Source organism: Xiphophorus hellerii, chromosome 24, assembly GCF_003331165.1.
Source record: "Xiphophorus hellerii strain 12219 chromosome 24, Xiphophorus_hellerii-4.1, whole genome shotgun sequence".
Classification (NCBI taxonomy): Eukaryota; Metazoa; Chordata; class Actinopteri; order Cyprinodontiformes; family Poeciliidae; genus Xiphophorus; species Xiphophorus hellerii.
The window spans coordinates 17,570,357-17,592,966 of record NC_045695.1 but is presented as its reverse complement, the minus strand read 5'-3'; the positions used below and the strand labels follow the sequence as shown (position 1 = coordinate 17,592,966).

At 48.7% G+C, this 22,610-nt stretch overlaps 2 protein-coding genes across 6 annotated transcripts in view; both read right to left on the bottom strand.

Annotated features, from left to right (window-relative positions):
* Positions 1 to 2,950: 2,950 nt before the first annotated feature.
* dusp27 (dual specificity phosphatase 27) lies at positions 2,951 to 10,327 on the bottom strand. Of its 2 annotated transcripts, none has more exons than XM_032556077.1 (6): positions 9,888 to 10,327; positions 9,043 to 9,181; positions 8,776 to 8,882; positions 7,046 to 7,277; positions 6,760 to 6,977; positions 2,951 to 6,014 (listed from the first exon to the last, which is right to left on the bottom strand). In XM_032556077.1, the coding sequence occupies exons 2-6, from the start codon at positions 9,153 to 9,155 to the stop codon at positions 3,340 to 3,342; spliced, it is 3,345 nt and encodes a 1,114-aa protein (XP_032411968.1). In that variant the 5' UTR covers positions 9,156 to 9,181; positions 9,888 to 10,327; the 3' UTR covers positions 2,951 to 3,339. The 2 variants fall into 2 exon arrangements, with proteins under 2 accessions (XP_032411968.1, XP_032411969.1); XM_032556078.1 differs by lacking the exon at positions 9,888 to 10,327 and adding an exon at positions 9,544 to 9,825.
* Positions 10,328 to 14,358: 4,031 nt separating this feature from the next.
* Positions 14,359 to 22,610, bottom strand: part of crfa4 (cytokine receptor family, class I receptor 4) — a 27,800-nt gene continuing 19,548 nt past the window's right edge. For 3 of the 4 annotated variants that reach the window (XM_032556825.1, XM_032556824.1, XM_032556827.1), the window contains exons 3-9: positions 21,603 to 21,741; positions 20,208 to 20,377; positions 16,424 to 16,602; positions 16,026 to 16,179; positions 15,853 to 15,940; positions 15,690 to 15,759; positions 14,359 to 15,598 (exon numbers count right to left, since the gene is read on the bottom strand). In XM_032556825.1, the coding sequence (XP_032412716.1) occupies positions 14,957 to 15,598; positions 15,690 to 15,759; positions 15,853 to 15,940; positions 16,026 to 16,179; positions 16,424 to 16,602; positions 20,208 to 20,377; positions 21,603 to 21,741 (1,442 nt within the window). In that variant the 3' untranslated portion in view covers positions 14,359 to 14,956. The remainder of the gene's footprint in view (positions 15,599 to 15,689; positions 15,760 to 15,852; positions 15,941 to 16,025; positions 16,180 to 16,423; positions 16,603 to 20,207; positions 20,378 to 21,602; positions 21,742 to 22,610) is intronic. The other variant, XM_032556828.1, reaches the window with a different exon arrangement.

Genomic DNA, 22,610 nt, shown 5'->3' with positions numbered 1-22,610 from the left:
CCTCGTCGTCCACATCAGCCTCTTCCTTGCTCTTTGGGGAGTTTGGACCTCCTTCACCTTTGCTTCCTTTGTCTTCTGTAACTTCCTGTTTCCTGTCCTCCACAGGCGGCGGCTCGGCGGCGTCCATCAGCCTGATGCCTGCAGGAAACAGGAATATTGTGACTTTTGGTGGGTAAATCTGAAGTGAAGCCATGTGATCTGGTGTGTGAGGCTTGTTTTGTTTTCATAGACGGTTTGTGTCACCAGTGTGGAATTTTAATGAGATCTTAATGAATAAAGTCCGGCTTCAATCTTCTTTTGGCAGCTCCGTGCTCAGCCAGTCGGTAAACGTTACGTAACGCTGCAACAGAAACTAAAGGAGCAGCTTCAAGTTTAAAATAATTACAAAGCCAGCGTTCTGGGGGAGATTATCTGACCATATGCACCGTCATCATGCATTCGCAGAACTTTAGAGCAAATATAATATCTATGTGAGGACGACTAGCTCTCCAGCGCCCCCTGGTGTAAACCTCAATCTGATATTTCAATAACATTGTGGCTATTTTTATCTTTTCTTTTGCAAATTCTTTGGATTTAAACTTTCTTTAAATAAAAGTCATCAACTGGACCTGTGTGTAAATGAGTCTAAAATATTTTATTAACTAGCAGCATATGAGTGAAGTCTAATTTCAGAGCTTTTAGTGATATTGTTGTTCTTGATAATGATTACAGTCTGCTGTGAAATCAGGGCAAATGTTTCGAAGCTCATTTTAGCAGCAGCCTGCTGTTAGAAGACAGTTAAACTCTGTAAATCTCTCTAGAAACTGTTTTCTGGAGTTATTACGCCACCGTGACGTCAGCTGTCCGTTAGACTAGAATTAACTTGTAATTACCTTCCGTGGCCACAGGCGTCGCCATTTCACACCGAATGGAAGCTTTAGCAGGATTCAGAGCAGAAGAGACTTAAAGTTTTTACCTTCAGGTGAAACGAGTCTGCAGGTTCAGTCTGCTGCTGGGAAACCCGCTGCTGGATCTGGCAGGACGTCCCAGTGCTCCCAGTGCTCCCAGTCTTTGTTGCTGCTCGGTGGTGTGAGATAATGTTCCCACAGAGGAGGGTCTGGCTCTCTTTCTGCTTTAGAGCTTCAGGATCAGATGGAGTGAAACTTTTAGAGCGATTTGTTTCCTCGTCTGCATCGGCTCCTTGTTCCATCTTTTCTTTGTTTTCTCGGCTTCATCTCCAGGTTTGTGACGGTTAATCCTCTCTGCTTCCTGTTTTCTTTCTCCTGGGTTCTAGTTTTCCTCCGCCTCAGACCAGAATAAGGAGAATGGTTAACAGATACGTTGTTGTCCTGTTCATGTTTTCACAGCATCAAATCCGTCCATGTGCATCATCTGTAAAACCTTCAGCTGGAAGTAAAACACTTTGGATAAAAATGCACTGATCAGACATTTCAAACTGTTAAACCCTAAAACATTCAGTCTAGATTACATTTTTGAGACTAGATGAAAATCCTCTCACATTGTCTCTCATGATCAGAGATGATAAAAAATGATTTTAGGTAAACATCAGCACCGCCTCACACTGTCCACCAGATGGCGGTGTGACATGAGGAAGTGGTGATGTCATCACACTGGTTTCCTTCAGGTCAGATCAGCAGAACATTCCTCTGATGAATTTCTGAATATTTTAACTGTTATGACTCATCTAGAGCTTCATTCAGCCATTTTCTGCAGATTTTATTATTATTATTAATATTCTGAGCTGAACTGAGGAAACGTCACCAAACCAAACTTTAGTTTTTCCATCTGGACCTCCAGGTCTCACACAGAACAAACTTTATTGGATCCGTTAGTCAGTGGCAGATGAAACTGGTTCTGTTCTGTATTCATGGATTTTATTTGGTGTTTGTATTTTCAGGCGGTGACTGAAGTATTCAGCCATCAGTACCAGCGCTCCACTGGTCCCAGTGTTACCAGTTACAGCAGCATGTGGCTCTGAAATGGGAACTAAAAGCAGCGTTGTGTTGTGTCAGGTTTTCCTCCTGTGGCTATAAATAGAGCAGAGATCCTGTCTGGGTGTGATGGGCGGCAAGGTGTTGATGGACTCAGAGTTTGGAGCCTGAAGCTCAGTCAGACGCTGAAAACCTGAAGCTCAGTCAGACGCTGAAAACCTGAAGCTCAGTCAGACGATGAAAACCTGAAGCTCAGTCAGACGATGAAAACCTGAAGCTCAGTCAGACGATGAAAACCTGAAGCTCAGTCAGACGATGAAAACCTGAAGCTCAGTCAGACGCTGAAAACCTGAAGCTCAGTCAGACGATGAAAACCTGAAGCTCAGTCAGACGATGAAAACCTGAAGCTCAGTCAGACGATGAAAACCTGAAGCTCAGTCAGACGATGAAAACCTGAAGCTCAGTCAGACGCTGAAAACCTGAAGCTCAGTCAGACGATGAAAACCTGAAGCTCAGTCAGACGCTGAAAACCTGAAGCTCAGTCAGACGCTGAAAACCTGAAGCTCAGTCAGACGATGAAAACCTGAAGCTCAGTCAGACGCTGAAAACCTGAAGCTCAGTCAGACGATGAAAACCTGAAGCTCAGTCAGACGCTGAAAACCTGAAGCTCAGTCAGACGCTGAAAACCTGAAGCTCAGTCAGACGATGAAAACCTGAAGCTCAGTCAGACGCTGAAAACCTGAAGCTCAGTCAGACGATGAAAACCTGAAGCTTCAGTCAGACGATGAAAACCTGAAGCTTCAGTCAGACGCTGAAAACCTGAAGCTGCGAAGCTGAAAACCTGAAGCTGCGAAGCTGACAACCTGAAGCTGCGAAGCTGAAAACCTGAAGGATTTTCCGGCTCATATTAATTTCTTCAGGAGGCTGAATGTGAATCTCCTGGATCTCCATCAAACTGAACCGTTTCCTTCTTCTCAGGCGAATTTGAGGCACTGCTCAAAAAAATGACCAATGCAAGCAACTGTTTCTATGAATATTTATTAAAACAATGAAATTAAAGCAGGAAAATATTTCTTCTGTCACTACTTTATATTTGCACTAAATGGGTTTTGATAATGGTTTTAAATTTCACACAGGTGCAAAAAAATGAGTGAAATACTTTAAATAATCTCATTGGTAACATTGTGAGCAACTACTGTATTTCCTCCTAATGTGAATATTTCAATCCTGAAAATCACTGCTCACAAAAGACCTACTGTAGTACCTCTAGGTGGCCAGTAGGTGGTGACGGTTATTCAGAGCCAGTCCGAACGGCTCCAGTAGGTCTGTGTTGTCCAGCCTGGTTCCCGTCCCAAACAGAAAACACCAAACTGTGGTTTTGAGCGGCAGAGCTGCCAACTCGACGCTCTCATTCTTCACATCCCAAGACTTTTCTCCGGGCCTTGGCTCCCTGCTGCTCCCTCCAGGCACAGAGGACTTCGTCGTCCTCGGCCTCCGCGGCGGCCCGAGCCCGAATCCTCCGTCTGGTTTGAGCAATGAAAGCCTCGACATCCTCTTCCTCTTCCTCATCCTCATCGGAGTCCCGCCTCCCTGCGGCTTCGCTGCCATCGAACCGTGAGCGATGAGCGAATCTCCGGTGGGGAGAGATGCCGTCCGTCCCGTCCTCACTGGACCGACCCGCTTGTCTGCGGGACTGTGTGAACCCGTTGCAGGAGTACTCAGCGTCTTCGCCTGACGGATCGTCACCGAACCTGGGCCGATATCTGGAAGTCACGCCGAACGCTTCCTCGTCGTCTTCAGCAGCAAACGAGCCTCTGTGGTCAGAGAAGTCAAACTGGGAGGCGGAGGCGTCCAGATCGTCGTAGGGATCCTGAGACGGATCAGCTTCCGCAGCTGAGGACAGTTTGCCTGGAGGAGGTCTCACACTTCTCAGCCAGTCGTCAATGCTGGTGTTCCGGTCCTTCTCGATCACCGGGTTGAGATTTAGGCAGCCGGAAAGACCGTAGCTTCTTTTGGGTTTCTCCTTTTTCTTTGTTTCTTCAAGAAACTCTTCCTCTTTCCTCTTCCTGTCCTGCTCCTCATCCTCATCTTCCTTTAGTTTCTTTTTCTTGTACAGCGTGCTGCGTTTGTTGTCTTCCAGGATCTTTTTCTTCTCGTAGGTTTCCCCTTTCTCCCTCATTTCAGATTTGATCTCCTTCTCTATGGCGTCCAGTTTGCCCAGGTTGACCTGGTCTTGGAAGAGGCTGAAGAGAGGAACGCTGGTCGTGGTGATCCTGGTTTTCTTGGAGCCCAGAACGGACCCGATGTCCGACCCCAGAGCGGAGCGTCGCCCACTCAGGCCGTCGCTGGAGAGGACCGACGTTGCTCTGCCGTGGGCCTTTGATCGAGTGCTGGAGCAGGACGCCCCGCTGACCCAGGAGGCCCTGTCGTCCTGCGCGCCGCGGCCTGCTAGCATGCTAGGCGCCCCTCCAAAGCTGAGCTCAGATCCAGCACGCGATGGAGGAGGCAGACTCAGTTCGCTCTGCTTCTGCTTGATCGTTTCAGTCACAATGTTGGCGATCCAGTTCTGAATGCTGGTGAGGTTGACCATGGGCTCACCTGCAGGCCCTGGCACAGCTGGGAGGACTGGGGGCAGGGCTTGGCCGGCGGACTGAGTGGATCTTGTACTTCGAGGCTGTGAAACAGAGGACATGGTGGACGACCTGCCACTCAGCATGGACATGTTGTCGTCGTTGGCGACACTGGGCGGACCGGTGACCCCGGCTCCTGCCCAGAAGGCGGACAGAGGGACGGTCCCGCCGCTGATGCAGCTTTCTGACTCCCACCCACACATGGACTGACTCTCCTCCAAGGTTTTCTTAGAGCGCTCCAGAATCTCTTCACGTCTCTGCCTCCGTTTGATGGTTGCCGAGTCGTCGCCGCGGCTGAGCTCCAGGATCTCCTCCGTGTTTTCCTCACCAAGGCGTTTCTGTTGCCGCAGCTTCCAGGCCTGGTACGCCGTCAGATTGACATCCTGGAAGGACGGAGTCTTACTTTCCTCCTCTCCATCAGCGGCTGAACTTTTCTCTCCGTCCTCTCGGTCTTTTTTGTTCCAGCCGAACTGGATCCTCTTGATGCGCCAGCGCTCCAAAGGCGTCATCTTCTCCTTATTCTTCAGGCAAAAGTTGTACATGGAGCTGGTGTCAGAGAGGATGCTGTCAACCTCATCATCGACGTTCTTGTTTCCACCCTCCGGCCCTGTGCTCTCGCTACCGTTGTCGTCCTCCGTCTTGCGGTAGCGAGCCGCGGCTTGTTCCTCGATCTCTTTGAGTCGCTGCTTCCAGAGGTCAGAGTAACTGGTGCAGCTGGAGGTGGACACGGCGTCCGAGGAGGGCCTCTTGTTCCTGTGCCTTAGTCTCTCTTTGACAGCTCGGATGTCCTCGCTAGTGACGCTCTCCCCGTCGTCTTCCTGCTTCGCAGCCTTGGGAAGGCCGGCGCTGACGGAGTCCTCCTCGCCATGGAGCTGGGCCTCCCACCACTCCTCGCTCCGGTACTTTTCATTTCTGCGCTGCCACTCGCGGATCATGCCGTCCAGGCCGTCGTCGTCATCCTCGGCTCCGTCCTCTGTGCCCGTCTGACCCGGAAGGTCGATCTCCCGGTGACCCGGTTCCTGATCCCTGTTGCGGAGCGGCCCGTTTCGCAGCGCCGCAGCTGCCGCAGAGGAAACGATGCTGCTTGTCACGCTCTCTCCATCTTCCTCCTCCTCCATCATGATGGACTGCGCCTTCACCTTCACCACGCTCCGCTCTTCCTCCCCGTCCGTCTCTTCATCGTCATCACCCCTTTCCTCACCGAAGATGCGGGCACGGGCGTCGATCACGGAGCACTGGCTGAGCGTTTCGTCGTCGTCGTCGCGTTCCTCCATCAGCGTCTCGTTGAACTCTCTCAGCTGCTTCAGGAAGCCTTCGTTGGGGTTGATGGCCCGTTTCTTCCTGATGGCGGTCAGCGCCTCCATGATCGTCATGTTCTGGAAGATCATCAGGTAGGACGCCACCAGAATGGCCGACCGGCTGACGCCCATCATGGACACGACCAGAACTTTTCCTGCAAAGCAAACAGATTGTGAGTGAGTCTGGGCTTTAGAGAACAGAGAATCGTTTAGTTGTAGAAAAAGAAAAACAGCCTCTGAAATGTTACGGCCTGCAGCGAACTGGAGGCTGACGTTGCTGAGGGAAAACTCATGAATAACTACAGTCGACATTATCATCATTTTTCCAGGAACTGTGATCTGCAGGCTCATAAAACATTCCCAGAAACCAAGTGATAGAGATGAAAAATATGCTATTGTGGGTCTGTTGGTGCGTCAGTGGCGGCTGCTGCTCAGGGACACTCAGAGAAAACTCTGCTTTCAGCTCAAAGGGATGAAACAAGTGCTTTGTGTTGCAGGATGAATGAGTGAATAGAATTCATCAGTAACCCTCAAAGCACCTCAGAATCCAACAGACCAAACATCTGAGGGGCTTGTTGAAGCATTCAGCCCAGAATCAGGGAAAGTAAGAGAAGCGATGAACTTTAAGTGCAATGACGACAAAGTCTCATTTCAGACGGAGTCGAGTTCTGTAAGGAAGAGGAGAAAGAAGCAGACGATGACGAGGATGATAATGAGGAAGATGAGGCTTCAAACCGCAGGAGAAAGAAAGGAGATCCCATTGGCCGACAGACCAACCAATGAGGAGCAAGGACTCTGGCAGAGAGTCTGCAGGTTCAATGAAGAACGTCCAACGGATCCAACCTCTAACCCAACTGGACCAGGAGTCAAGTTCATGTTCTGGTTCTGGTCCAGACTGACCTTTGTGTGTGAGCAGAGCCTCGTCCAGGAACTCTGCGGCGGGTCTGAAGTGCGCGGCGATGTCGGCATCGGGGAAGTCGTCCAGCTCAATTCCTCGGTACTGGATGTTCATGTTGGCGTAGAAGGCCTGGCCGGTGTAGACGCCGGTACCGTGGGCCGTGTTCAGGATGTGCGTGATGCCCATTCTCTTTAGACGGGCCTTGTTCACCGCAACGGATCTGAAACGGAAGCACAACTCTTGGATATTGAAGTGGAAGCCGATGAAATGACGACGCTCTGCACTCACTTCTCGGCGATGTGAATGTTGGGCCAGACTTCGTCCACCAGGTTGGCCGGCGCCTCCAGCCGGTCCCGGACCATGGCCCTCTGGATGTCCAGCACGCAGGGCGTGTTGTAGGGGCTGCGGTCGTCCAGCATGTCCCGGACCCGGTTGTACAGGTCCTCCACCATCAGCTGCTCCGCAGACTCCAGCATGGACTCCGGGACGGACTCGGGGCGGGCGGCGCGGGGCGGCAGCTCTGGGGAGGAAAGACGACCTTCAGTTTTTACTTAGGTGGAGTAAAAGACGAGTCAGTGACTCGGGCTCTGAACACGCTGAAAAACGCGAGTCCAAACGACAAGAAGAAAATGATGCAGTGGGTCAGCCGGGCCAGTCGGTGGCGCTGGAACGCTGCCAGACAACGGCAGCGTTGCCCTATTGGTCCGGGGTTAAAATTGACCAACATTTGACGGGTTTTCAGTGTTCAGAGGATCAACGGCGACACATTTTAATAAAATACTGAATTCAGTTTAGACTTTTATTATGAAAGGTCTAGAATCTGGTGACATCATCAATGTTTAGTCACTGGTAACCAAGCGGAAGTACAGAAATCCCAGAACAAATTCATGATTTAAAATGACCAAAAACAAACCCAGAAAAGCACTATGTCTGTACTTTGACTAGGCCATACTTGTTTTGTTCTGCTGATGACCCAGTTTGGACCAAAGCTCATCCTTCAGAGGACAGGAAGGTGGACTGAGTCCGCCATGTTCCCCACACTGACACCACCAAGATGGCAGCTGGAGCCCACATGGAGCCGCAGGCTCAGAATCAGGTTCTGGTTCTGATCCGGGTTCTGGGTCAGGTTCAGGTTCTGACTTTTTATGTTTTTGATCAAACGTTTTTGCATTAGGATGACGTAGATGTTTTTGTTTAGTTTATTTTGCTAATCTGATCTCATGACCAACAGGATGTTGCTGCTGGCAAAGAAGACAAAGACAGGAAGTGGCAGGAGGAAATGCCGCCATGTTTGTTACTGACTGATCATGTGAACAAACTTTTTCACATTAATTAAAGTTCAGCAGCAATAATAAAAGATGTGAATTTGTCATAAATGGATCTGAATTCTGGATGTTGATCTGTTGGGCTGCGTGGTTAGCATGTTAGCATGTTAGCGTTAGCCATGCGGCCCAGAGGGAGGGAAAGCTCTCCGGCTGTCATCCTGTTTCTGCAGATGGAACAAGAATCGTCCATTAAGCTGAGAGACCGGCCATTACTGTCACTCTGCTGCTGCGCTAACCGGGCCGCCGCCTTCACCGTCTCCATGACAACGAGCAGAACCGTCTGTCCTCGTCTGACCCTGCGGCTTCACAGCTTCAAAACGCTTCAGAATCGCCACGGAAACGCTTCAGAAACGTTTTAAAGTGTTTTAAAAACCTGCAGCAGTCACCACAGAAGCAGCAGAAGCAAAGGAGCCGGACCTGGAGCCGGACCTGGACCTGCAGCCAGACCTGGAGCCGGACCTGGACCCGGACCTGCAGCCGGACCTGGAGCCGGTCTGGCTGCAGGTCCAACACAGCCTCTGCTGGATGAGCAGCTCAGGACTTGGAGGCAGAAAGGGAACATGGTGGTGGCAGCATCATGCTGTGGGGATGGTGCTAAATATATGAGAGGAGCTGGAGGAACTAAACAGCCAGGCTCTGCTAAGGCCTAGTCAAAGTCCAGACTTTGACTAGGCCGCGTCAGTTCCCTCCCACCTTCGCTGATGATCTTCTTGGCAGCGACGGCCGACGACAGATGGATGGGCTCCATGACGATGGAGGAGGCGTCAGAGAACCTGGAGGTCAGGGAGGTCATGGAGAAGCTGGGAGAGGAAGAGGAGGAGGAAGAAGATGAAGTCAGTCTGGAAAAACAAATCTGAGGAGTTCAGGGAGGAAAAGATTCAACATGAAAAACTTCAGATTTCTGCAGAATTATTATTATTATTATTATTCTTCATCAACACCTGGACTTCCTGCCGTTACCTAGGAGACGGGCAGCGCAGGTACCGAGCCTGAACTCCTCCCACATCCTCCTCCTCCTCTTCATCAGGGAACGCCTGGTCGCTGCGCTCCTGGCTTTCATTGGCTGTCTCCATGGCAACCAGGACCCGCCCTATCAAATCTGATGACAGGAAAAAGGCTTGATGACGTCAGCTGCTCATTTTCTTCCTGAACGTTTGGAGCTCAGATTTAATTTCTTAAAATCAATAAATCAATTAAATATGTCATTTAATTTATTCATATTTATTATCAACACAGACAAACACAAGATAATAATAAATATGAGGGTTATTTATATTATATATATTTTTAGATAAACAAGAGAAATAAGATCAACTATTTATAAACAGAAGAAATGTCATCATTTTCAAACTACAACTGAAAAATTGATTTAAAAATACTAAAATAAAATTCCAAACAAACATTAAATACAGTAAAGAAATGAAAACAAATAAGAATTTGATGAACCCGGTTCATCCGAACCTTTCCCTCTGGTTCCGATTGGACCGCTGATGGTTCTGTCCCAACTCAGACCGAGCAGAACCAGAACCGGTCTCCCTGTTTAGCGAAGTGCTTTTTGGTCCAGAACCGGCCTGAGTTCTGACCGTGTTCGGTCCGGCTCGGCTCGGTCCGGTCCAGGTCAGGCGGATCCGCTGTTTGTCCTTCCAGAGTTATTTTAAGCTGCTGACAGCTGCAGGCCCGACAGCAGAACCGGGCCTGGAACCAGCAGCTGACCTCAGAACCAGAACCAGAACCAGAGGGACAACTGAGGGACCACCTGACGGGGTGTGTGTGTGTGTGTGTGTGTGTGTGTGAGTGTTTCTCACCTGCGGCGGACCGGAGTTGCTCCTCAGGCCGAACAGAACCGAACCCCCTCTGACTCTGCGGCCCAAATTAGCCGCGCTGCTCTTCCTCCTCCTCTTCCTCAGAAAGCCGACACCAGCAGCTGTGTGTCGTCACTTCCTGGCTCCTGCACTGATTTCAGGGTTCCTTCCTGGCCGGAAGTTCTTTCTATGCTACGGAGGAAACCTTCAACTAATCCAGATTACAATCCAGATTAGAGTTCAGAGTAAAACCAGAAACTGGATGTAGAGTTTCTGCTTCATGGCAGCAGCTGGAAGAAGATCTAATAATCTAATAATTCTCACTTTTATTCGTTTTAATGGTCATTTTCCTGTCAGACTGGAATCTCATGGTTTCCAAACCGACCAGATTATTCATCTTTTTAATTTCCTTTCAGAGGTCAGATTATCTTTCTGTCCTTATTCAAATCAAAAATCAAATGTTATTTGTATAGCACATTTCAGCAGCAGGCATTTCAAAGAGCTTTACATCATTACAAACACAGAATCACAATGAAACATAGAATCAATAATCAAAACACAGCATTAAGTCAAGTTCCATCAATAAATTTGTAATTGATTACATTTCAAATACAATCCTAAACAGGTGGGTTTTTAGTCGAGATTTAAAAGAAGTCAGTGTTTCAGCTGTTTTACAGTTTTCTGGAAGTTTGTTCCAAATTTGTGGTGCATAGATGCTGAAAGCTGCTTCTCCTCGTTTGGTTCTGGTTCTGGGGATGCAGAGCAGAACCAGAACCAGAACCTGAGAGGTCTGGAAGGTTGATACAACAACAGCAGATCTTTAATGTATTGTGGTGCTAAGCCGTTCAGTTATTAAGAACAGATTACATTTTCATCATCAATTATTGTCCAAAGAAAGAAAGGAAGGAATAAATCTCTCACCAAGACAGAAAAGTATTTTATCGTCATTCATTTTGGTTTTGTTGATGTAAATTTAAAAGCATCTAATGGGAGTTTTTAAAATGTTAATATTTCTCTTAATGATTCCCATTAAAATGTTTAATTACACTAATTACATTCATACAATACAATGTATTAAATACATGTATTTATTACATTTGATGTTTTTCCACTGGAAGTTTAAGTTTCAATTTTCATCATTGATCTGATCTTCAAAGAAATGCTGATTAATAATCAATAACAGATTAATAATCAATAACAGATTTTTCTTCTGTTCCATGAAAACATTGATGCTGAGTGAAAATATTTAGATTAACTATCAGATTAATAATCTGAAACCTGGAAACAAAACACCGGATGGATTTGATCCTAAAAAGGCATTTTGATCACTTTTTATAGAATCATTATTTCTATTGAAGATTTTATTTTTTAGATTGTAATACAGATTAATGATGATGATGATGTCGCTCGCAAGATTCTGTAAAAATTTTCCTGCTGTAATAAATGTCTTCAAACTGCAGCTAAAGACGCGTTAACCACAGCTAAAGGCGCGTTAGCCGCAGCTAAAGACGCGTTAGCCGCAGCTAAAGGCGCGTTAGCCGCAGCTAAAGACGCGTTAACCACAGCTAAAGACGCGTTAACCACAGCTAAAGACGCGTTAACCACAGCTAAAGGCGCGTTAGCCGCAGCTAAAGACGCGTTAGCCGCAGCTAAAGGTGCGTTAGCCGCATCAGAAGGCTGCATTGGGTTCACCAGCAGTCGATCAGCATTTTCTACATGAGGAATCGTTCTCATGAAGTGACTGATTATGGATTATATTCTCCACAGAAATCTCAGATATCCCTCTACTAAAAATAAGTTGCTGCAACTTACCTGAGAGAGGTAGTTGTTGAGAGTGAGAGGCAAACAGAGGCACGGAGGTGAGAACGAGCAACTTTATTTACTCTGATGGAAAAGCACTTTGAGCCGACAACAAATCTGTAACAACAAGGCGCTACAGAGGAGGTGAAAGGTCAACAGAAACCCTGAAAACAGACAGAGAAACACTTCCAGGTCCACAAATCAACGTTACATCATTATCACAAGAAATAAAAGTCTTTTTCTCCAGGATCAGACTCAGGTACAGTTCATTTAGGAAACTTTCAGTTCATTTGATCCAGGCCCAGACGATTGTCTGAACATTGTTACTTATTGATCACTACTATTGCATTGGCACAAAAAGTCACCATTCAACTTACAATCAATACATTTCAACAATTCAAGAAAATCAAAAACAAATCCAAGAGTTTTATTGCCTCAAACCCAAAGATGTTTCTGTGACAAACTACGAAATATTTTCCCCGCCACGAAGCAACACACTTCCTGTAACAACCAGCTTCCTGTAACAACAAGCTTCCTGTTACAACCAGCTTCCTGTAACAACCAGCTTCCTGTAACAACAAGCTTCCTGTTACAACGAGCTTCCTGTTACAACGAGCTTCCTGTAACAACGAGCTTCCTGTTACAACCAGCTTCCTGTAACAACAAGCTTCCTGTAACAACCAGCTTCCTGTAACAACAAGCTTCCTGTAACAACAAGCTTCCTGTAACAACCAGCTTCCTGTAACAACAAGCTTCCTGTAACAACCAGCTTCCTGTAACAACAAGCTTCCTGTAACAACCAGCTTCCTGTTACAACCAGCTTCCTGTAACAACAAGCTTCCTGTAACAACCAGCTTCCTGTTACAACAAGCTTCCTGTTACAACAAGCTTCCTGTTACAACCAGCTTCCTGTAACAACCAGCTTCCTGTTACAACCAGCTTCCTGTTACAACAAGCTTCCTGTAACAACGAGCTTCCTGTAACAACCAGCTTCCTGTAACGACCTGCAGGCCTTTGCTCATCAGAAGCTAACAGAGGAGACAAAGTGGTATGAAACACCACTGGGAGACAAAAGGCACAACGAGAGACGACCACAGAGAGACAAAACACAGAGACAGCATGACAGAGTCCTAAGGTCTCTGGTCCCTGGTCATTCACTGGGCTCACATCAAACACCAAAAGGTCACGGGGTCATCTACAAGGTTGTGCTTACAGTTTTTAACCAACTGAAGGAATGTTAGTGGCTCTGCTTTTGTGCATGAAGGAACATTTGGCACAATCTTCTAAAAATACTGGGAGCAAACGCTAAAAATACTGCAGCTCTGAACTGAGAAACAGAAAAGACATCAACCAGCTGATGTAGAGACTATTAGCTCTACATCCTGAAGAAAATGGAAAAATTTGGTGTGTTAGAAGATCATTTATCTTTTATGTACGGAAGAGGATTAGGGCCACCAAAAGAAAAAAAAGATTAAAGTCAGAATTTGTTGGGGGTTTTTTCGGTGGCCCTAATCCTCTTCCGTATTTACGGGTCCAGTAATGGCGAAATTAATAGTAAATAATAAAGCCTTTGTGCAATTCTGATTTAGTAATGTAATTATATTAGTTTTGTTACCACCCCACGCCACTAGAGGCAGTATCAGGCCCGAAAAGATGCGACTAAGCAGCAGATTTAGAAGTTGACAGAAAGCTACAGAATCTGTTAAAAACTGTGAGCTGCACTGAAGTAAATAAAAGAGAAAAGTTCAGAAACATGCAGAGAGTGAAAATCCTTCCTAAAGGTGAAAATATATCACAGAATTCAGAAGAAAATAAAAACGGGAGACCGAGGATAATATAAGAAATGGCGCCCCCTTCACTTTCGGAGTGCAATGGTCCCATTGCCAAATAAGGCCTGAGACTGACAGCGGTCCGTCCCGCCCTTCCTGTTTGCTGCAGCCAGGTGGACTTGAACAGGTCTGCAGTGGGTGGAGCCAACATCAACAGCTGAGGAGGCTAGCTTCAGTAGCAGCCTTTCTGGAGGTTTATGTCTCTGTTCAAATATTAAAGCTCAACATGAATTATGGCTTCCTTCTGTTGTGACTTATCAGGAAGGACAACAAAAAACAAAGAAAATACGGAAGGACATAAGGGACAAAGGGGAACGAATAGCAAATTAACACTGAAAATGGAAACATTTTCCATAATTATTCTTTCTTTTCCCAAACAAATCCAGACCTGGAAACACTAAAATCCAGTTCCAGACTTTCCAGACTGCAGGAACCGGGCAGCAGAGCGAACCAGGAAGTAAAACAGAAGAAGCCCCGCCCCCACGTTCCTCCTCTTTCCTGCCAGACCTTGTGTCTATGTCTCTTCACGCTGACTGAGGGTGAGTGGAGTCTACCTGAGATCGGTCATGGAGCGCTAAACATGCTATGCTAACAGTCACACAGAGCTGCAGTGGTTTGTTAGAAAAATAGACGTGTGCTGTGTTTAAAGAGACAGTTAGCTTTACACTGAATTGGATCAGAAAGACACACAGGATTGACTACAACTGCTAATAATTCAGTTCAATCATCATCATTCTGGGAAAACTGGGCATCATGTGCTGATTTGTAGCGGTTTTATGGAATCTGCTGGTATTAAAAATGATAATGACACTTATAGGCCCACTTAGATTCCTCTCATGTTCTGGGTAATCACCGATTCAAGTCCCTGCACATGGATCATTAAGGAGTGAGTGCTTCTGAAGAGTGAAGTGGGAATAAAATGAGGTTTTATCAGAGCAAAGTGTGAGCGAAACAACGGGAAATAAACCCAGGAGGTTTTGGACGTAGAGAACCAGAACCCTCTCCGACCAGCGCCACCACTTCCTGTTTCCTGAGAAAGACGTAGCTTGAAACCCTGAAGTATCCTGGCCCATTTCAAATGGACTACAGTACCCAGAGTTCACGGCGATGTAGTCCACACTCCTGACCAGTAGGTGGCGTTAATACTTCCTATAGTTAAAGCCAACTGCCATTAAAACAAAGAAGAAGAGTTCAGGAAGTCCAGCTCCTCCTGGGTGGAGTGACTGGTGGATGTGACCAGAACCAGAACCAGAACCAGAACCAGTTCAATGTCTCGTTATAAACTTCTAGTTGGTTGAAACATGAATTGGTCAATAATTGTGTTGTTCACACCAACAGTAAACATGGCTGCCAACAGTTTCCAATGCAGTCTGAGCTTTCGCTAACAGGGTTAGCAAAAACAGAGCGGATCAGAACATCGGATCAGAACCGGTCTCTGATCCTCTAGCTGGTGTCATCCGGGCTGACGGGCAGCAGTGGGTCGGCGGCGTCGCTCCTGTCGTCGCCGTCATCCTTCGTTGCGTTCTTCCGGGCCTGGTACTCGGCCAGCCTCTTGCTCTTCTTCTCCTCCTCCTCTCGCTTGGCGGCGTCCGGAACCGGGGGCAGCAGGAAGTCCTGGCAGTACGGCGCCGGCAGACACGGCACCAAGTGGACCTCGCCGCTGTCCCTCATCAGCTGGACGCAGGTGTAGAAGTCCTGGACCGGAGCGCGGGCCGGATCTGGAGCGGAGACGGAGGCGTCGGGAACACCGAGGCGCTCCATCGTGCTGTAGTCTGACCCGGGAACGAATGCCGCCTCGGGCTGTTGCCACGGAGACGCCGCGTCCTGCAGCGCAGCGAAGGCCTCGGGCGGCACGGCACAGTATGGCGGCGCGCCGCGGACGTACAACGACGAGTTCTGGACGGGAAACATGTTCTGGATGGCGACCGCCGTTCCCCTGTCTCTGTCCAGGACGCCGCAGTCCCGCGGCGCGCTCAGGTAGATCCCGTCAGCGCTCACCTGGTCCCACAACTCCACCGAGTAACCGGGAGGCCGGTAGCCATGGAAGTTACTGAAGTGACGGTTGATTTCATCAAAGTTCCCCTTCTGGGGACAGAAAGACAAGACAAGGAAGAGACAGGGTCAAAGCTAGAAGACAAGGCAGAGTAACAAGACTACATTTCCCAGGATGCATCACCTTCAGAAGCAGAGGGTCAATGCCCATGATCCGTGGCTTGGGAATGGGCGGCAGGAAGTAGTCTTTTATTCTGGAGGGACAAAGCAGAATATGAAGTCTTCTTCAACAGCAAGGTGGCGCCCTCTCTGGCAGCACCGTGACATCACAGCAGGAGTTTCCTCACCTCCTGCTCTGAGGAATCACCCCGAAGGCGACGACCAGCAGAGCCACGGCTCCCACTCCCACCACCAGAACCAGAACCAGGACTTTACCTGCACAAGACAACATTAACTCACTTCAGATTTAAAAACCATTTCCTCACTCTCAGGGTGTCGCCATGGAAACCCCGAGTCCTACCTGCAGGCGGCCTGTTGGGGACGCTCACGAGCAGCGCGGCGCTCCATTTGCTCCACAGCCGGGAGTTGTGGGAGCGGCAGCGGACCCGAACCACGTAGTCGCCGGGTCGCAGGCCGAGCAGCTCCACATGGGCCTCCCGCAGAGGATGCTTTGCCTGCGGACAGAATCGGCGCCGGTCAGCCGGTTCACCGGAACCAGCAGCCATCAGGACTTTCATTGTAAACCCAAGTTACCAGCCGGTCACTCCGTCGTCACCGGTCAGCTCAGCGAACCCAGAGGAACTCAAACTGATCATCTCTTCAGAAGCACCATGAAGCGGACCCAACCGTCCAGAGTACCTCTCCACAGGGTACTGTTGGTTTCAAGAGGAACAGAGACCTGCCGACCCGGCCGCCTACCTTCCAGTTGTCGTCCTCGCCGATGCGTCGGTACTGCAGCTCGTACACCAGAGTGATCCAGCCGTAGCGCAGGTCCTCAGGAGCCGGGTACGTCCAGGACAGCAGCGCGCTGTGGCCCGCCTCGTCGCCGCCGGCGTCCCTCAGGGAGGAGCTCAGGTTGACCGGAGCCTCCGTCTCCACTGGAGGACAGAGACACTGCATGAGGAGAGGCTGGAGGACCGAAACACCTGGGGTATGTAGACCATGAGCCGACGGAACCAAGGGAACTGAGAGAACCAAGGGAACGAAGGGTGACCAAGGGAACGGAGAGAGCCAAGGGAACGAAGGATGACCAAGGGAACGAAGAGAACCAAGGGAACCAAGGGAACAAAGGGAACGAAGAGAATCAAGGGAACCAAGAGAACCAAGGGAACCAAGGGAACGGAGAGAACCAAGGGAATGCAGAGATCCAAGGGAACGAAGAGTGACCAAGGGAATGAAGGGAATCTAGGGAACGGAGAGAACCAAGGGAACCAAGAGAACCAAGGGAACCAAGGGAACGAAGAGAACGAAGGGAACGAAGAGAACCAAGGGAACGGAGAGAACCAATGGAAGGAAGGGAACCAAGGGAACAGAGAGAACCAAGGGAACGAAGAGAACCAAGGGAACCAATGGAACGAAGGGAACCAAGGGAACGAAGGGTGACCAAGGGAACAAAGAGAACCAAGGGAACGGAGAGAACCAAGGGAACGAAGGGAATCAAGGGAACCAAGAGAACCAAGGGAACGGAGAGAACCAAGGGAACTAAGAGAACGAAGAGAACCAAGGGAACAAAGGGAATCAAGGGAACCAAGAGAACCAAGGGAACGGAGAGAACCAAGAGAACCAAGGGAAAGGAGAGAACCATGGGAACAAAGGGAATCAAGGGAACCAAGAGAACCAAGGGAACCAAGGGAACCAAGAGAACCAAGGGAAAGGAGAGAACCAAGGGAACGAAGGGTGACCAAGGGAACCAAGAGAACAAAGAGAACCAATGGAACGAAGGGAATGGAGAGAACCAAGGGAACGAAGGGAATCAAGGGAACCAAGAGAACCAAGGGAACAGAGAGAACCAAGGGAACGAAGAGAACCAAGGGAACCAATGGAACGAAGGGAACCAAGGGAACGAAGGGTGACCAAGGGAACAAAGGGAATCAAGGGAACCAAGAGAACCAAGGGAACCAAGGGAATCAAGGGAACCAAGAGAACCAAGGGAACGGAGAGAGCCAAGGGAACGAAGAGAACCAAGGGAACCAATGGAACGAAGGGAACCAAGGGAACGAAGGGTGACCAAGAGAACAAAGAGAACCAAGGGAACGGAGAGAGCCAAGGGAACGAAGGGTGACCAAGGGAACCAAGAGAACAAAGAGAACCAATGGAACGAAGGGAATGGAGAGAACCAAGGGAACGAAGGGAATCAAGGGAACCAAGAGAACCAAGGGAACGGAGAGAACCAAGGGAACTAAGAGAACGAAGAGAACCAGGGGAACAAAGGGAATCAAGGGAACCAAGAGAACCAAGGGAATCAAGGGAACCAAGAGAACCAAGGGAAAGGAGAGAACCAAGGGAACGAAGGGTGACCAAGGGAACCAAGAGAACCAAGGGAACCAAGAGAACCAAGGGAAAGGAGAGAACCAAGGGAACGAAGGGAATCAAGGGAACCGAGAGAACCAAGGGAACGGAGAGAACCAAGGGAACCAAGAGAACCAAGGGAACCAAGGGAAAGGAGAGAACCAAGGGAACGAAGGGAATCAAGGGAACCGAGAGAACCAATGGAACGAAGGGAACCAAGGGAACGAAGGGTGACCAAGGGAACAAAGAGAACCAAGGGAACGGAGAGAGCCAAGGGAACGAAGGGAACCAAGAGAACCAATGGAACGAAGGGAATGGAGAGAACCAAGGGAACGAAGGGAATCAAGGGAACCAAGAAAACCAAGGGAACGGAGAGAACCAAGGGAACTAAGAGAACAAAGAGAACCAAGGGAACAAAGGGAACCAAGGGAACCAAGGGAACGAAGGGAACCAAGGGAATCAAGGGAACCAAGAGAACCAAGGGAAAGGAGAGAACCAAGGGAACGAAGGGAATCAAGGGAACCAAGAGAACCAAGGGAACGGAGAGAACCAAGGGAACAAAGGGAATCAAGGGAACCAAGAGAACCAAGGGAACGAAGGGAATCAAGGGAACCAAGAGAACCAAGGGAAAGGAGAGAACCAAGGGAACGAAGGGTGACCAAGGGAACCAAGAGAACAAAGAGAACCAATGGAACGAAGGGAATGGAGAGAACGAAGGGAATCAAGGGAACCAAGAGAACCAAGGGAACGGAGAGAACCAAGGGAACTAAGAGAACGAAGAGAACCAAGGGAACAAAGGGAATCAAGGGAACCAAGACAACCAAGAGAACCAAGGGAAAGGAGAGAACCAAGGGAACAAAGAGAACCAAGGGAACGAAGGGTGACCAAGGGAACCAAGAGAACCAAGGGAACCAAGAGAACGAAGAGAACCAAGGGAACGAAGGGAACCAAGAGAACCAAGGGAATGGAGAGAACCAAGGGAACGGAGAGAACCAATGGAATGAAGGGAATGGAGAGAACCAAGTACCAAGGGAACGGAGAGAACCAAGGGAACGAAGGGTGACCAAGGGAATGAAGAGAACCAATGGAACCAAGGGAATGAAGAGAACCAAGAGAACCAATGGAACGAAGAGAACCAAGGGAACGAAAAGAACCAAGGGAACGAAGAAAACCAAGGGAACGAAGAGAACCAGGACAATGTTGTTATCCACCTGCAGCAGGTAACATGGCTCTGCCTCCATCAGCAGCCTAACGTCAGACTCAGGCAGTGACTCGTCTCAGACACAGGAACCGGCCCGATCCTCGTCACACCAGGTTTACTGGGTCAACCTGTTCATGTTCCCCTGGTTTTCCTCGGCCTGTTGCCTGGATTTTCTCTCCCTGCATCTTTTGACTCCAAGCATCAAGATTCAGTTTATTTCGTTCTTAACTCGGTCCATACTTTGTGAAATTGCCGTTGATCTTCAGCAGCAACTGAAGTTGTCGATTTAACCTGGAGCTTGTCTGGCATCACATACTGACTCTTCATCTGCTCCATCTAACCAACAACTAAACCGTTGCTGCCTGTTCTCCCTGTTCTAGTTGTTAAATGATGGATTATTCTGTGATAATCTGTTTTTAAGCTCCATCTGAGCCGAGATGTAAACTCAGAGCTCAGGCTGACATTTCCTGGATGAGCTCCAACATGAGGAGACGTGACCTTTCTGGGGCCGCCTGATAAGAAACGTCTGAGACAAGCTCAGCGATCACCATGGCAACCGCATGGCAGCGCTGATAATCCTCACAGACGGCCTATGGCTGGTCCAGGAAGTAGACCGATCCCAACAACAGCAGGTTGTTGGTTCCTAATAGAGAGGTGAAGCTGCAGAGGATGATGATGATGATGATGGATTTAACAGAACCGACCAAGAAAAGTTCAGGATGAAGATTTAAAACTGATTCCTGCCACATCCAGTGACAATAATAATAATAATTACTATTATTATTATTATTGATAATAACAACATCCAATAACTTTCTGCTTTGGGTTAGGGTAACCCTTATTGGTTATAATCCGGTCTAATCCAGTCAGTCTGGTCCTTATTGGTTATAATCCGGTCTAATCCAGTCAGTCTGGTCCTTATTGGTTATAATCCGGTCTAATCCAGTCAGTCTGGTCCTTATTGGTTATAATCCGGTCTATTCCAGCGCTCACCGATCTCTGCCACGTCCAGGCAGTGCTGCTGGGACGTGTAGTTCCTGTGGGGCGTCATGGCCGTCACCGTCATGCAGTAGTACTTCCAGATGGATGTGTGGCTCTTGTCGAAGTAGCAGCTGTGGAGACCGCCGGACGTGTAATCTGGACACTCCAGTTGGGGTCCCGTACTGAAAGGCAGAGGAAGACGGGGTCAGTCCACATCATCTCTGGTTGGAGGTTTTGTTCCTCCAGCAGGATGAGGTCAGATTCCCTGAAGGTAAAGATGCAGGCAGCAGATTAACAGATTAGGTTTAATCCCACAGAGACCAGCGGCCGATTCTTCAACATGATCAGTGACAGAAGATCAAATCTCTGCAGTTTTACAGCCGACTCAGCATAAAGCTGTCAGATATCAGATCACAGGTTGAGTACAGTTTCATTATTTAATCCAGAGCAGAACCAATAATCTGATATTTACAACCTGCTCAAGTTAACAGGGGTCAGAGGCCGAAACAACCCAAAATAATCCATAATCCACCAGAAAAAAAAAACTGACCAAAAACCAGGAGAGAAACTAAAACCCTGGAGACAGAAATACAACCAAAGACTGGACTAAACCGGTAACTATGGACTAAACCGGTAACTATGGACTAAACCGGTAACTATGGACTAAACCGGTAACTATGGACTAAAATGGTTTATATGGACTAAAACGGTAACTATGGAGCATCACTCAGCACCAGTCAGACATGGAGAAACCAGTAAAAGAAGCTGAACTGGTTTCAGGGCCAGCTGTGGAGTTGATGGGGCCGTTGCCGTTGCCGATTAATTGCCGGCTGATGGACGATGTTTCTCCGTTGCTGTGACCGCAGCGCCTCAGACTCGTTAACGGGGTCTAATTAAAGTCTGTCCATGAGACGGGTCATGGAAGAGCGCTGCAGACGACTCGGACGTCAGCAGGTTCCCGCCCTGATGGGAACCGTCGGGTTGGTAACAGACAGAACCGGAACCTTCCTGAGGCTGGAAGCAGCAGAACCGCAGCATGGATTTGTCTGCATGTCCATCAGGTTTGAACCAAATCAGGCTGATGGGGTCAAAGCAGAAATCAGCTGATTTGCTCATTTTCAGCAGATTTTAATCTGTGGAGACGCAGCAGCAGCAGAACCACAACAATCGAAGCGTCTGAGCGGCCGCGCCATCTGGGGTTGAGGTGCAATCCAATCTGTGCTGATTAGCGGCGGCCGCCTGGCAGCCGGGCCCACGTGAGACCGGCCCAGTTCCACATATCGACCCTTAAAAGCTTCAGAGCAGAGCAGGAGGCCTAACGCGCCGCGCTCACATGACCCAGAAACCTGGCAGGTCGCTGCTCCGCTAGCGCCACCGTCTGCCCAATGACAGGAAGTCCAGACTCACTCTTTGGAGTAGGTCAGGACGTAGACGGCCTGCTGGTCCACCGGGCGCCACCAGCAGGTGAAGTCCTCCATGTTGGGGGAGCGGCAGTAGTAGATCTGAGGCCTGGAGGTTGCGGAGGTCCCAGGGGCCCCGGGGTCTGCTGGAGGAACACAGGCCCACGTTAAACACACAAACGCTGGAAAACATTGAAAATGTTCTGCATGACACTGTAAAAACTCTGTAAAAACACTGAAAACAGTTTTAATTCTGCTCAGTTTTCATAAACAACCAAACTAAACCCATTTGATCTACTCTGGAAAAATGAGCTCGACTTTACCTTTACGTTTGTGATGGTTAAAACCAAATGACTTATGAAAAATAACTTAAACTTCTCTGGTTTTAAGCAACTTCCTTATTTTTTTTTTACCCCTCCAGGGGGTATTTTGTGGCTCTAGTGCCCCTTATATGACAGCAGGCTGACAGGAAACGGGGAAGGAGAGGGGGGAAGACATGCGGCAAATGTCGTCGGGTCCGGGAGTCGAACCCGCGACGGCCGCGTCGAGGACTCAAGGCCTCCAAATACGGGTCGCGCTAACCGCTACGCCACCACGGCACGCCCAACAACTTCCTTATTTTATGCTTTTAATTTGAAGCTTTTCAGGAAGCAGCTCCAACTTTTACAGGAAACTAAACATTTTACAGAATTTCATGATTTCTACATCGGGAGGTTTTGTCAGAGCTAAAACGTTAGCCTTAGCGTCTCTGCGGGTTAGCCTTAGCGTCTCTGCGGGTTAGCCTTAGCGTCTCTGTGGGTTAGCCTTAGCGTCTCTCCAGAGACAGGGTTTTCTGTGCTGCTAAGCTAAGAGCTAAGCTATTTCCTGCCATTTCTTGAGATTGCTCAGTTTTAGAGTTTGTCCTAGTTAAAGTCTCACTGAGCATCGTCCTCTTTCTGCCTTTAGGGGACGCCACTGGGCATCAATCGGGTCTGTCTCAGCAGAACGTCCTCTGGGTCCATAAAGTCGTCAGGAT

Excerpts from the sequence above, each read along its gene's own strand:
- dusp27 (XM_032556077.1), bottom strand. The coding sequence starts at position 9,155 with ATGGAGACAGCCAATGAAAGCCAGGAGCGCAGCGACCAGGCGTTCCCT. Across the intron at positions 7,278-8,775 it reads CAAGAAGATCATCAGCGAAG|AGCTGCCGCCCCGCGCCGCC; the intron begins GTGGGAGGGAAC and ends TTTCCTCCCCAG. Across the intron at positions 6,015-6,759 it reads GGCTCTGCTCACACACAAAG|GAAAAGTTCTGGTCGTGTCC; the intron begins GTCAGTCTGGAC and ends TTTGCTTTGCAG.